The sequence below is a fragment of the Malus sylvestris genome, chromosome 15 (genome assembly GCF_916048215.2).
Source record: "Malus sylvestris chromosome 15, drMalSylv7.2, whole genome shotgun sequence".
NCBI classification, from domain to species: Eukaryota; Viridiplantae; Streptophyta; class Magnoliopsida; order Rosales; family Rosaceae; genus Malus; species Malus sylvestris.
Window position 1 is genome coordinate 34,834,621 of NC_062274.1, and position 12,028 is coordinate 34,846,648.

Sequence of the window (12,028 nt, forward strand, 5' to 3'; positions counted from 1 at the left end):
TGTCAAACTTGGTACTATTTACTTTACCCTTTATTTTGTCCTTATCGTTAAAACTCAAAGTTTTCAAGCCCTTTTCATTAGTTTTCTTAATTTTTAATTCAATCAATTCAACCTCTAGAAACAGAAAAATATTTGAAGGTTCTTAGAATTGTTGTTTCCTGCTGTTTGGGGTGACCCACGATCTTTCCTCTGTTTGAATTTGAATAATTTTATTTTTAAAAAGACAGAAAAAAGAAAAGGCTATATAAGAAGGAAGTAGGGGCTGCGAGAAAGAAAGATGTCATAGGAAGTAAATGAGAGACTTTGAGTGTTGTAAGGCAAGGAAAGAATCCATTTAATAAAATTGTTCACCAGCAGCAACAGCAAGGAAGGGAAGCTCCTTCCTTCCTTGCAGTTTCTCAAGGGACCTAAATTCTCCATATAAATTGCAAGGGTTTGTTGAAGGGCATCAACTGAGAACTTTTGACCTTAAAAAAAGCTGCAAAAAATGGGAGTTGGAGGAACATTGGAGTACTTGTCTGATCTGGTGAACAGCAGTGGCCACAAACACAAAAAGAAGAAGCAATTACAGACAGTGGAGCTCAAAGTCAGGATGGACTGTGATGGCTGTGAGCTTAAGGTCAAGAATGCCCTCTCTTCCTTAACTGGTATGTTCTTTTTCTGCCTATCTGTTTTCCTAGTTTATGTCACAAATTACAAATGTCATCAAACTTTGGGGTAAGTCGAAAATTGCAAACTTTGGGCTGATAAAAAATGTTGTATGTTGCATGTTGAGCAGGAGTTAAATCTGTGGAGATAAACAGAAAGCAACAGAAGGTGAGTGTGACTGGGTATGTTGAACCAAACAAAGTGCTGAAGAAGGCAAAGTCAACAGGGAAGAGGGCAGAGATATGGCCTTATGTGCCCTACAACTTAGTGGCACAGCCCTACATTGCCCAGGCTTATGACAAGAAGGCACCTCCTGGTTATGTCAGAAATGTGGACAACAATCCCTCCTCCACTGGGACTGTCACAAAATATGAAGACCCTTACACCACCATGTTCAGTGATGACAACCCTAATGCCTGTTCTATCATGTAGTACCATAACTTGCAAGCATCTTCTCTTGATCAGTTAATTAGTCTCCTAGCTAGCTAGCTTCCAAGTCTCCCCTCTTCTTTTTTTCAATGTTGTATTTTTTGTTTTTGTTTTCCTTTTATATGGGAATTATCAGGAATTAGAGGGGGGGTTTGATTTCATCCTGCCATCTTTCGTACTCGGAAAAGGTCTTGTAGTTCAAATGGTTAAAAACATTTTCTTAGTATCCAAGCCACATATGTTAAATTATGCTCACCTCTAGTATTGCTCGTATAAAAATTAAACAAAAAAGGGGGTCTTTTATCAATACAATGTGGTTTTTTGGTCAAATATAGAATGTGGTTATCATTTTAGTTGGTGTGCTTAAAGTTGAACACAACGCACAAAGCCAAAACCAACCTAAATTAATTAAGTTAATGTGGTTTTTTAAATGAGTTGGTGGGCTTAGATTACGAACACAGTCCAAAACCAACCAAAATCAAGTAGGACAAGTGAGGACGTTTGAGATTTTATATACATAATGGGCCAAGTGGAGCAGCGTAGCTAGCTGAAATAGACACGGCAATTTTACAAGAGAGGATTTCTACGCTCCTTAGAGTACTTCAACCCTGTCTGCCATTGCTCAAACAATGGCAGCCCAAAGACAGTTATTATTTTCTTTATATATTCCTTTGCACTACCCTCCCTGTTAATCAACACTGGGACAAGGAACAGAAACAAGCAGAAGAGTGCAGGAGGACAAAAGGGGGAGTGAAAATTGTTGAAGAATGCAATCCCACATCGAAAACTTGACTTGATATATTACTACATATAATTGAATATTTGCATTACAAATAGCACTGAAGCCTTTTGACATAAAATCCAATGTCTTTTAGGTTGTCTAGATTGTTTTTAGTACTGATCCGCATATCCGACTCTAAAATCTTAACAAAAAAAATCACTTCTCTAGTATAATATGTTGTTTATTTTAAGTTACCTAAACAAGGCACTTGAAAAAGTAGTAGAAAAGCAGTTTTGGGTATTTGGTGAAACTAGTTGGGTTGCTATGAGGTAGCCATCATGGAAGCTTTATTTTGTTTTGGTTTTGGTGTCGAGCGGCTGCATGATGTTTACTGTTTCTTCTGGCTTTGCTTGTTCACAGCTGTATTTGAACCCCCAAACTAAACTAGTTAGTTAGTGCTAGCTGGTTGCCGTATCATGTATTCGAAGGTGGTGGATATTCTCCTATTTAAAGTTAGGGCTCTGCTATTGCCTGTTGTTAGGGTTTATACTGTGTAGCTCCAATGAAAACGAGCATTTAGCCTTACAATCAAACCCGAGTTCAATCTCGACCTTTCCCACATGTATCCAAGACGGAGTTGAGTTCGAACCTCTTTCCCGTATTGTTATGTGAAAAACAATAAATGAACATGGTATTAAAAAATAGGGTGAACTGTTAATTTAGTCCATAAATTATCATCTGAATGAAAATTAGGTCTTTAAGCTATTTTTTTATTATAGAAAAATCAGTCATTGGATTATCAAAATCTGCCAATTACATCCCTAATATTAGATTTGAAGGTACTATATTAATTTTCTATCAATGTAAATCACGTTACTTACATGTGATACACATTGGTGAGTAGATTGGTAATTAGATTGGTAATTTTCCATAAAGAAATAGTGTGTAGAGTTAACTTTGGAGAGTAAATTAGACGTTAGGTTTGCAAACTATATGAAGTGTTAAGGGCTTATAGGTGAGAAAATGACGGTATTACACTCTAAAGTGTGTCAAGTTACTTAAGTTAACGATAAAATGAATAAAATAGTTTTGAATATAATGGTATGAATGAAATTAGTAATTTTTAATTAATTTAGGGACTTATTTTACTAAAAAAATAATTCAGAGACCCAATTTTTACTAAAGTGATAGTTCAAAGACTAAATCGACACATCACCCTAAAAAATATGTCACATATTACAACCAAACACTAGGCCCTCTTCCTTGCACAGGAGGACCATCAACATCCATATATAATGTGCAAAAGTATAAAGTAAAAAGTGTAGGCTCCTACTACTACAAGTATTCAAAACAATTGGCACCAACGTTACAATATTATTCAAATCCATTGGGTTGGGTTCCAGAAAGAGGGTAAAGGAAATTGGCAAGGAAAGCAGATCCTTCTTTTTGGTTACTCAACCGATGAACCGAACATGTAGAACAAATAAGGAATCACCTTTCTCGCTTTCTTTCTTTTCTTTCTTTCCCTTTTAACCTTTTAACCTTTTCCACTTTCTTTCTGTATCCTTTCTCCAATCCAGAGGAAGCGTAAAAACATTTTCATACGCATACATACCTAGAGCTACATAAAAGCAACCCCACCTCATAATTTCCTCTCAAACTCATTTAGTTTCCCTCCAATGCTGAAATTAAATCAAATTAGTTATAAGAATCTAAGCTCTAATCGCAACTTGTTGCTAATTAAGCATAATCACAACCCTATTTACTAAGCGCGACATTTGTATGTCAAGACCAACCAAAATTAACATACGTGATGTACTTTTATAAAAACTTTAATCTAATGGCATGTTAATTAATTTGTAAGTTCCCTCCCTCTTAATATAGATAATATCATTTGTTAAAATAAAAAAAATTAAAAACAAGGCCGATTGGAATGGATTGGAGAACTATAACCGATAGGAGCATATTTACAAGACTTTGTTATCTTATTTCTTTGCATTTACTTAGTTAATTTCCATTTATTATAGTAATTTAAGTTATTTTCATATTATTGGAGGTCCAGTTGGTAAATATGACAATAAATAGTCAAATGGAGCAATTTGGAGCAATTTTGGACTTGAATTGAATAACATGCGTGGATAGCATATGGGCTAGATATTTCTAGTGTTTAAAAGGCGTTACACATGTGCTAAAATATAGAGAAATTAAAGTTGAGGCTTGGAAGACAAGGAATTACACAAGAAAGAGGAATCCTAGCTGGAGAAAAACACTATCTTATCATATCTTATCTCCAGCTGCAAGGAAGAATCCTAATCACATTCCAACACTCTCCACCTATTTCTTAGAGTCCTAAAATAATTCAAAACGCCTAATCCCTTTCCTCCTTGGATTCAGCCGTGCCCTATATATATATGAAGTGTCCTGCAACGTTTCAGAGGTGTGCCGCACCTACCATTCATCCATTGAAGTTACTGGAATTTTCAGAGTTCTTTCTCTCTTTGTTTTAAGTTTCAATGTTTATTTTAGATTTCTTTTCAGTTATGATGAACATGTGTAACTAAGTTTCTTTTTAGCTAGAGGTGAATTCGAAGCCATGATCATATGTTTTATATAAATTGATTACATCCAATTATTGTTTCATAAAACATGAATGCGATTTACTTATTTGCTTTATAGAAAACTTATTCTTGTATGTTTATTAAGGATGCATACTTAGTTTGCATGCAAAGATTTGATACTAGAATATAAGGAAATTTCACCTAATCGTTATGAACTTATATTTGTAAATGGTAAAAGTCAGTAGTCATGATTGAGTTAAGTAAATTATTGGTAGGAGTATCATGCTTTTCATAGTTACGATTGTTTTGTCAATGCTTATGATTTTCACATAATTTAATAATCTTCGAGATGTATCTCTATCATGCCTTTCATAGTTAGGGAACTTAAGAAGAATAATTTGCTTTCATCGCTGTGTCCAATTCAATGAACTTAGGAAAATCTGAGAGCTAATTAGTGATGTATGCAGTTAATTTGGGGCATTGTCATTCTTGGTTTATAGGAAGAATAACTAGAAATCGATTTGTATGCATATGATTCATGTGTGGAGAAGAATCCTTTAGCTATCATTTCATCCATATTTCATTCACAACTTAATTTATTTGCTGCCATTTACTTATGTTTTAATTAAATTCGTCCAAAGTCCCCCCAATTATTGTTTTGTTGTTAGTTTAACTTAGTTTTCAGTTTGTTAAGTTTAATTTGTGTTGGTTAGTATCCCTTCTAATCCCCGAAATAGAACGATCCATACTTACTCGTACTACAATTGCATAATTTATAGGGTTTAATTTGTGTTCTACCACATCAAATTTTGGCGTTGTTGCCGGGGATTAGCAAAATTGCTAATCTTCTCCTTTGTTGCTGTTTGTGTCTTTTCTTTTGTTTCTAATTTTGTTTTGTCTTCTTTTGTTTTAGGCACTAGTTTATGTCTCAAAGTTCTCAACCTGTTCGTGACAATATATTAGAATTTGACGACGATTTTGAACAAACTTTGAAAAAGAAGAGGAAGCAGCCAGAATTCAATTCACCTAGTTCTAGTTCCGAATCCGAATTTGAAGTTGAAACTGAAATGGAACTGGAAGAAGAACAAGACATGGCGGTTGACAATCGAACAATCAAGGAAATTTCAGCCTTGGGATTGGACAATTCTATTCCCTTTTGCATTCAATACCCTATGGCAATTCAAGGCAAAACTGATGAGTTTGCTGAAATTAAAAGCAACATTTTCATTTGCATACATAGCTAGAGCTACATAAAAGCAACCCCACCTCATAATTTCTTCTCAAACTCATTTAATTTCCCTCCAATACTGAAATTAAATCAAATTAGTTATAAGAATCTAAGCTCTAATCGCAACTTCTTGCTAATTAAGCATAATCACAACCCTATTTACTAAGCGTGACATTTGTATGTCAAGACCGATCAAAATTAACATACGTGATGTACTTTTATAAAAGCTTTAATCTAACAGCATGTTGATTAATTGGTAAGCCCCCTCCTCCTTAATATAAATAATATCGTTTGTTAAAAAAAAAAATACAAAGCAGATTGGAGAACTATAACCTATATATCCAACGATACAAGTAGAAATTACGACTGAGAAAGATGAGCTCGAAAATGATGTTTGTCAGAGATGTAAAGTTAAATTTGAGTATAAAGGCACAAAGCGCCCACAGTATATAGCATAGAAGGGTAAAGTAGGAAAAAGTGAGAAGTGAGAACTACATATTCCCAAAGTAAGTTACTGATTGATCAAGTCAGCTCTTTGGCTGTCAAGCACATTGCTGTATTGCTATATCATGTACAGAATTTACCAACCGGAAATGAAAAACAACCAGGGGAAGTCATTTCTCCACACACCCTTTTGATCTTCTGCACTTCTCTATTTAATTATGTCTGTTGATTCACTTATCATTCATTCGATCCAATTGCTAAAAAGAAAAAAGAAAAAAAGGGTGTGCAAGAGGCCAAAAGCGGAGTGCAGAAATTACTCTCCTAAATCCTAAACTGTGGCAGTACTCCAAGACAATCATGTTATGCCATTCATTTAACTTTCGACCTAGAGTTGGCACGTGCTTTTGCCTCTTTAATAAAGGTGACCAGAACAGTGTCAGCAATGAGAGAGCAGCTAAGCTAAGCAGTGAGGTCCTTCTCCAAACTTTCGGACTTATAAACCCTAGGCAAATTTAGATATTCAAGACAAAAGCTATGGTCTCAGCAGCAACATATCTCTACATAGTAAACCGATCCAAAAGATTTGGCTGAACATCTTTTATAAAACTTACTTTTGTAGTTATACGCAAATTAGGTACAAGCCATTATTTCCAAGTGTTTCGATCACATAAGATAAGTATGTTCATTAATACGAATCGTCCCATGTTCCACAAAGGTAAACCTATATACATAAAATGTAAGGTAGAATGCAGAATGAAATAGGTGGGGCGATACCAACGCGGATGGGATCGATACATCTCCATTTAGCAAGCCAAGCGTAGAAAAAGAAGGCGCACCATTATATGTATGACTCTGAATTCCTGCCTCGGCTTGTATTTAACAATGGAAGCTTAGTATCAGGAAGTCGGGAGATGCAAGGATCTAATGGCGTGTTCTATCTATTTGCCCGGCAATGCTCTATTTCCCGAGTAGATACCAACAAAATTAATATCGTAGACAAGAGTAGCATTTCCAGGTATATTGCAGTCACCTATAAAAGATGCATATATGTTAGTTTCTGATAGTTTCCAAGACTCAAAACGACTGACTGTATGTTTAAAATATTTTAGTTTTTCACCTTAAGGTCTAGGAATAAATTAGCAAGCCTCAGATTTTGAGAAACTGTAGCATACATCATCATTATACCATCGATATAAGTAACTGTACTTGACATCCAGTTTTTACTTTTCTAAGAAATTACGGTAGCAGATATCGACAAGAGTTTTGTCCTGCAAAGTTAACTGATCGCATATACCAAGTATTTCCACACGTACACAGATAGTGAGGATGATAGTGATTCAATGATGTCTTTTGTAAGATCATAGAAAGTTTCAAGTTTCTGATGATGATTTTGGTTGACGACAACAGTCGTAAACCATAATCATGGAAGACTAAAGAATCAAGATAGTTTCAAATATAAAGGAAACTCACCTGAGAAGCATCCTGCAGGTTCTGGCCCATATGCTAAATGTGAAGGAATTTTAAGCTTCCGCTTTCCCCCTGTGTGATATTTGATGGGTTACGATTTGATTTCTTTTTTTTTTTTTTTTTTTTTTTTTTAACAAATGGCAAGAAACATTTAGAAACATAACCAACTTCATCGTCTTACCTATTTGCATTGGAGGCACACCCTCACCCCCTAAAATACCTTGATCCAGTCCCCTAATAACCTGGACACCAGAATATAAGATAAAGGTAAATGGGCATGAATAAATGAAGGTATGGAGGCGGAGACTACACCGAGAGAATCAAAAGAAAAGGAAAACTAAGCATTTCTCAGGTCCACAATTTGATGTACTTCGTTTAGTTTCTTTATTCTACTCTGGTTTCTTAGAGCCCTTGGTTGCTTTGATTTTGACAAATGCAACACGAAAATTGTTTTTGTTTAATTCTTAATCTCTGGACTTGGAATTAGGGGTTAATTCTCCATTTAGTATTATTGCTAATAATTTAGGATGAAAACCTCAAACAAGAAGCTAAGCAAGACTCTTCCTCTCCTATATATTCAACCCCACCATGACGAGCTTGAAAAACTTATGAATAATAAATACAATATATGGATATTGCCATAGTAAAGTGCAATGCTGATTAATACAAGAGGTGAAGAATGTGATAAAATTCTGAAGTATTTTGAAACCCGTTGCAACACATCCATGTGGAAATTGGAAAACACTCAGTATATGTTTATTTCTCATGTTTTCAAGATGTTCTAATACTTAATAATTTATGCGTCATTTTATTTAGCAATTTAGGTATCCCAATATAATTATGTGTGTTATTTTTTAAGCATAAACGACACTTATTTATACAATATATCATAAATTTCTTGAATCCGTCTAGTCCGCCTAGGCCCCGCCTAGCCGCCTAGGGGATAGGCACCAGCCTGTCGCCCGACTAGCGCCTAGTATCTTTTAGAACCTTGATTTAGATATATCTGAAAAGAAAATGTTTAGTTTGTTTCTGATGCTGCTTTAAAATTGGAGAAATTGAGTGAACATCCAAGCTAGCCAATTAGTGTTTTTACTTTGATATTAGAAAAGGTCATGCCAAGTTTTATTCGACGAGGCTACAATATTGATGGAGGCATCAGGAAACCTTTATCAGCTATTGATAATATCATTCATGATGAGTTTGATTGTGGCCGGAAACATTCTTTATTTCTGATGTTGATTGTGGCCGGAAACATTGCAAACCTTAATAATTAGTTTATTCCAACAATGGGAGAATGATAACAAAGAAAAAATCGAATACACCTTTAATTAGGACTTCAGAGAATGATTAAAATGCATCTAAGTACGTAAAAGAGGAACAGCCTCAGAACAGAGAATCGGCAATTCATAGAAAGCACATGCAGAAATGTAAGTGTAAGATGACTATCCGGACAGAATTTTCACTAATTCTTGTGGCTTTTATGCTCATTACGCAGTATGATTCTTGATTTAAAAGCTTCAATTCATCATATAGGAAATCAAAGAGATAATGTTCTCATCTAATTGATACTATAGAATTTTCATACCTTGCCAACACCAATACGCAAAGTTAGAGGTCTGCCTCGTTTGTAGCTACTGTCAAAGACTGTCCCATCAGCGAATCTTGCGGTGTAGTGAATCTGTGTTCGTTAAAACAGACTATTGTATTATTAAGTTGTGTTTGATAGACATATCTCGTAATAACTTCACTTTTAGAAAAAGGAGACATGACTCGGTACCAAGATAAGGTTGTTTATCAATTCATTCAATCATCGAAATCTTGGTATGCCAATTTTGGTCATCCATTGCCTAAATGTGTGCTGCCAAGTTCTGTTTAGTTCTTGCAGACCTAGTGACCTACACACAAGGGAGAATGTTGGCGAGCATTTGACGTTGAGCCTTATTACAATCGTCAAATTTCTCTCTTAAAAATTTTGAGTTTTTGGAATCAATCATTTAATTGACAGACCAAGAAAACGGTATCACAAAACTAGTTGAATAGACCAAAACTGATGCTGCTTGTATTTTTGGTATTTTGGTGCAAGTGAGTTGGAATACCTGTGTCTGCCAAGTAATATGGAGAGAATTTCTCCCTGGCAGGTGAGAATAAGTTCATTACAAATTTGGCTGGGGAGAATAAGTTTCGTTTCAACTTCTTCACAAGTGGGAAGAAATGCGAGTATAACCTAATGCTTGGAAGTAAATTCTGTACCAAACAGAGCGTACCTATCTGTTTTGGGTCGATTCACACTAGACCATTAATTTGGTAAGCCATAAAACCAAAGGAACATCAATGGTCACTAAATTGAAACAACCAACTTCACTTCTATCTTTCCCAATGTTTTAAATACATATATATATATATGTATGTGCTTCACAAGACGATATTCTACATTATCCTAAGCAGTGAGGAAAAGGGGATTCGAACTTGGGTGCAATTCGTAATCATATTGTATTTGACACCCATTAACAAGAAGCAAAACTTGTAATTCGAAAGTATACAACAATAAAAAAACCAAAAATTTTGTATGCTTTCTCTTTTGTTGAAATAAAAGACATGACATAGCGCTGAAGAAAGCAGAAACTGGGAACTCACATTGATGAGCTCACCGCGAGGAGCTTCGACGCCGGGGCCAACTGAAACATCACAGAAACCAAGCCCAGAACGAACAAAGTTCAAGTCACAGAGAGGCTCCCCCACGGTGGCGTAGTACTCAATTCTCGTGGCGTCAGCTTCCAAAGGAGACAATGCCATAATTGAAGATGCTAACAGCCCCATACCCACATCCATTACGGACTTCTTGCTCAAAATATTTGAAAATTTCCAGGAAGATTTGTTTGCATTGTTTGCAGTTGCTGAGAATGAAGAAGATGAACAAGAACAAGTGGAAGTGGGTTTGGAGGAGGAGAGTGAGGTTGCAGGAGGAGGATTAGGGGGTTGAATTTGGGCTAGGGGCTTTGGAGTTGTAAGGATTAGAGTAGAAACCGCCATTTTTATTTATCTTAATTTGATTTTTGTAACTCTTATCTGTTCTTGGTCTGGAGGTTTGAGAGCTGAATAACTGCTAACGACTCTTTTCATGAGAGGGAAAGAAGAGTGGATACGATGGGACCTGATTAAGGAACATCTTGGCCGTAAATTTGGATAAGACCCATCTTGCCTTTTTATTCAGTGAACAGAGTTTTTTTTTTTTTTTGAATAAAAGGTATTATCTACATTAAAGAGAACAGATGAGCTTAGTTTCACAATGAATTAGCAATAATATGGTTCAAATTCGTTTTGACGAGAACCAAATCCAAGACCTCTCACTTACAAGTGAAAAGAAATACCACTAAACCGTAGTACTAAGTGACTTCAGTGAATATAATTAAGAGAACATTTCCAATGAGTGAGTTTTGCTTTATGAGGGGTCTCTAGGTGCCGTCTCGTTAAAAGTACACGGCTGAATCATAAAAATAAATACACAATACGAGCGGGTTCAAAGTGACTCACACAACTAGAATGATGTCAATATTGGTCATATATGATTGACATATTTACAAAGTTATTTGATGTAGTTGTGGAGTAAAAAATAATCCAAAAAATTCAGAAGACACATAAACTTTTTTCCAAAGAAGTCACCCTCATTAAATGGGCAAACCCACAAGTATTCCCAAGCGCAGTTCAACATTCCTAGAGGCTTGAGTAGTTAACTACAACATCTCCAAGCTTCCTTGCTCATGGTTTAGAAAGTCAAAAGCATTAAAAATAGAATTAATTACCAAATTTCATCTTTAATATATTCATAATTGAAGATCAACTCAAACAAGTAAAGAATCCTCATCATAATCAATCTAGGATAATTATTTGATAATTCTAAGATATTATCTCCAAATTATACTTCGGCATAATTTTCTCCTCATCCATCCTACGGATGACAGACCTTAGTCAATGGGAAGCCACCACATGTAGGGTAAAAACCTACTATGGTCGGCCACCTCCCTATAAATACTCCATCTACACCATTTTCTGATAAGCATTTTGCTACGCATTAGCCAACCCCCCTCCCAACCTCGTGGGTGCATGTGGCTTTGGTCCTTAGTCAAAGGTGTTTATTTTTTTATAGGTACAAATTCATCAAGATTGAAGACGATGGATTTTTTCTACCACAAATTGGTGTTTTTATTGAGACCCTGATTTAGTACACTCGAAGAAGGCTCTTGAATTTGCTTTCGGATTTTTCTATTACATTTGATTTTTCACACGTAGTCTCATTGAATGTTTCCTATAACTACAACGAACATAATACCCTACTTCGAAAGATGCGAACCAGAGGATAGAGATGAAGATGTGGCATGTGCCGATGTTCTTCAAGGCTTAACGCGATGGCAAAAGTAGACCTGGCATTTGTGTCGTGTTTTTCGTGTTCGTGTCGTTTTCGTGTCATACCCGATATCTTAACGGGTCGTGTCGTGTAACACCCGTTAAAATAAACGGGTAAAATGACCCGAC

At 35.7% G+C, this 12,028-nt stretch overlaps 2 protein-coding genes across 2 annotated transcripts; one reads left to right on the forward strand and one right to left on the reverse strand.

Annotated features, from left to right (window-relative positions):
* Positions 1-266: 266 nt before the first annotated feature.
* Positions 267-1,308, forward strand: LOC126605454 (heavy metal-associated isoprenylated plant protein 23-like). The gene is made up of 2 exons (XM_050272863.1): positions 267-647; positions 779-1,308. The coding sequence occupies exons 1-2, from the start codon at positions 488-490 to the stop codon at positions 1,078-1,080; spliced, it is 462 nt and encodes a 153-aa protein (XP_050128820.1). The 5' UTR covers positions 267-487; the 3' UTR covers positions 1,081-1,308.
* A 5,302-nt stretch (positions 1,309-6,610) lies between these two features.
* LOC126605453 (photosynthetic NDH subunit of lumenal location 4, chloroplastic) lies at positions 6,611-10,667 on the reverse strand. Its single transcript, XM_050272862.1, has 5 exons — positions 10,133-10,667; positions 9,084-9,176; positions 7,677-7,737; positions 7,499-7,567; positions 6,611-7,058 (listed from the first exon to the last, which is right to left on the reverse strand). Exons 1-5 carry the CDS (start codon positions 10,526-10,528, stop codon positions 6,967-6,969), a joined length of 711 nt encoding a protein of 236 aa, XP_050128819.1. The 5' UTR covers positions 10,529-10,667; the 3' UTR covers positions 6,611-6,966.
* Between the last annotated feature and the right edge of the window lie 1,361 nt (positions 10,668-12,028).

Excerpts from the sequence above, each read along its gene's own strand:
- LOC126605454 (XM_050272863.1), top strand. The coding sequence starts at position 488 with ATGGGAGTTGGAGGAACATTGGAGTACTTGTCTGATCTGGTGAACAGC. Across the intron at positions 648-778 it reads TGCCCTCTCTTCCTTAACTG|GAGTTAAATCTGTGGAGATA; the intron begins GTATGTTCTTTT and ends CATGTTGAGCAG.
- LOC126605453 (XM_050272862.1), bottom strand. The coding sequence starts at position 10,528 with ATGGCGGTTTCTACTCTAATCCTTACAACTCCAAAGCCCCTAGCCCAA. Across the intron at positions 9,177-10,132 it reads CTCGCGGTGAGCTCATCAAT|ATTCACTACACCGCAAGATT; the intron begins GTGAGTTCCCAG and ends TAACGAACACAG. Across the intron at positions 7,059-7,498 it reads ACCTGCAGGATGCTTCTCAG|GTGACTGCAATATACCTGGA; the intron begins GTGAGTTTCCTT and ends CATCTTTTATAG.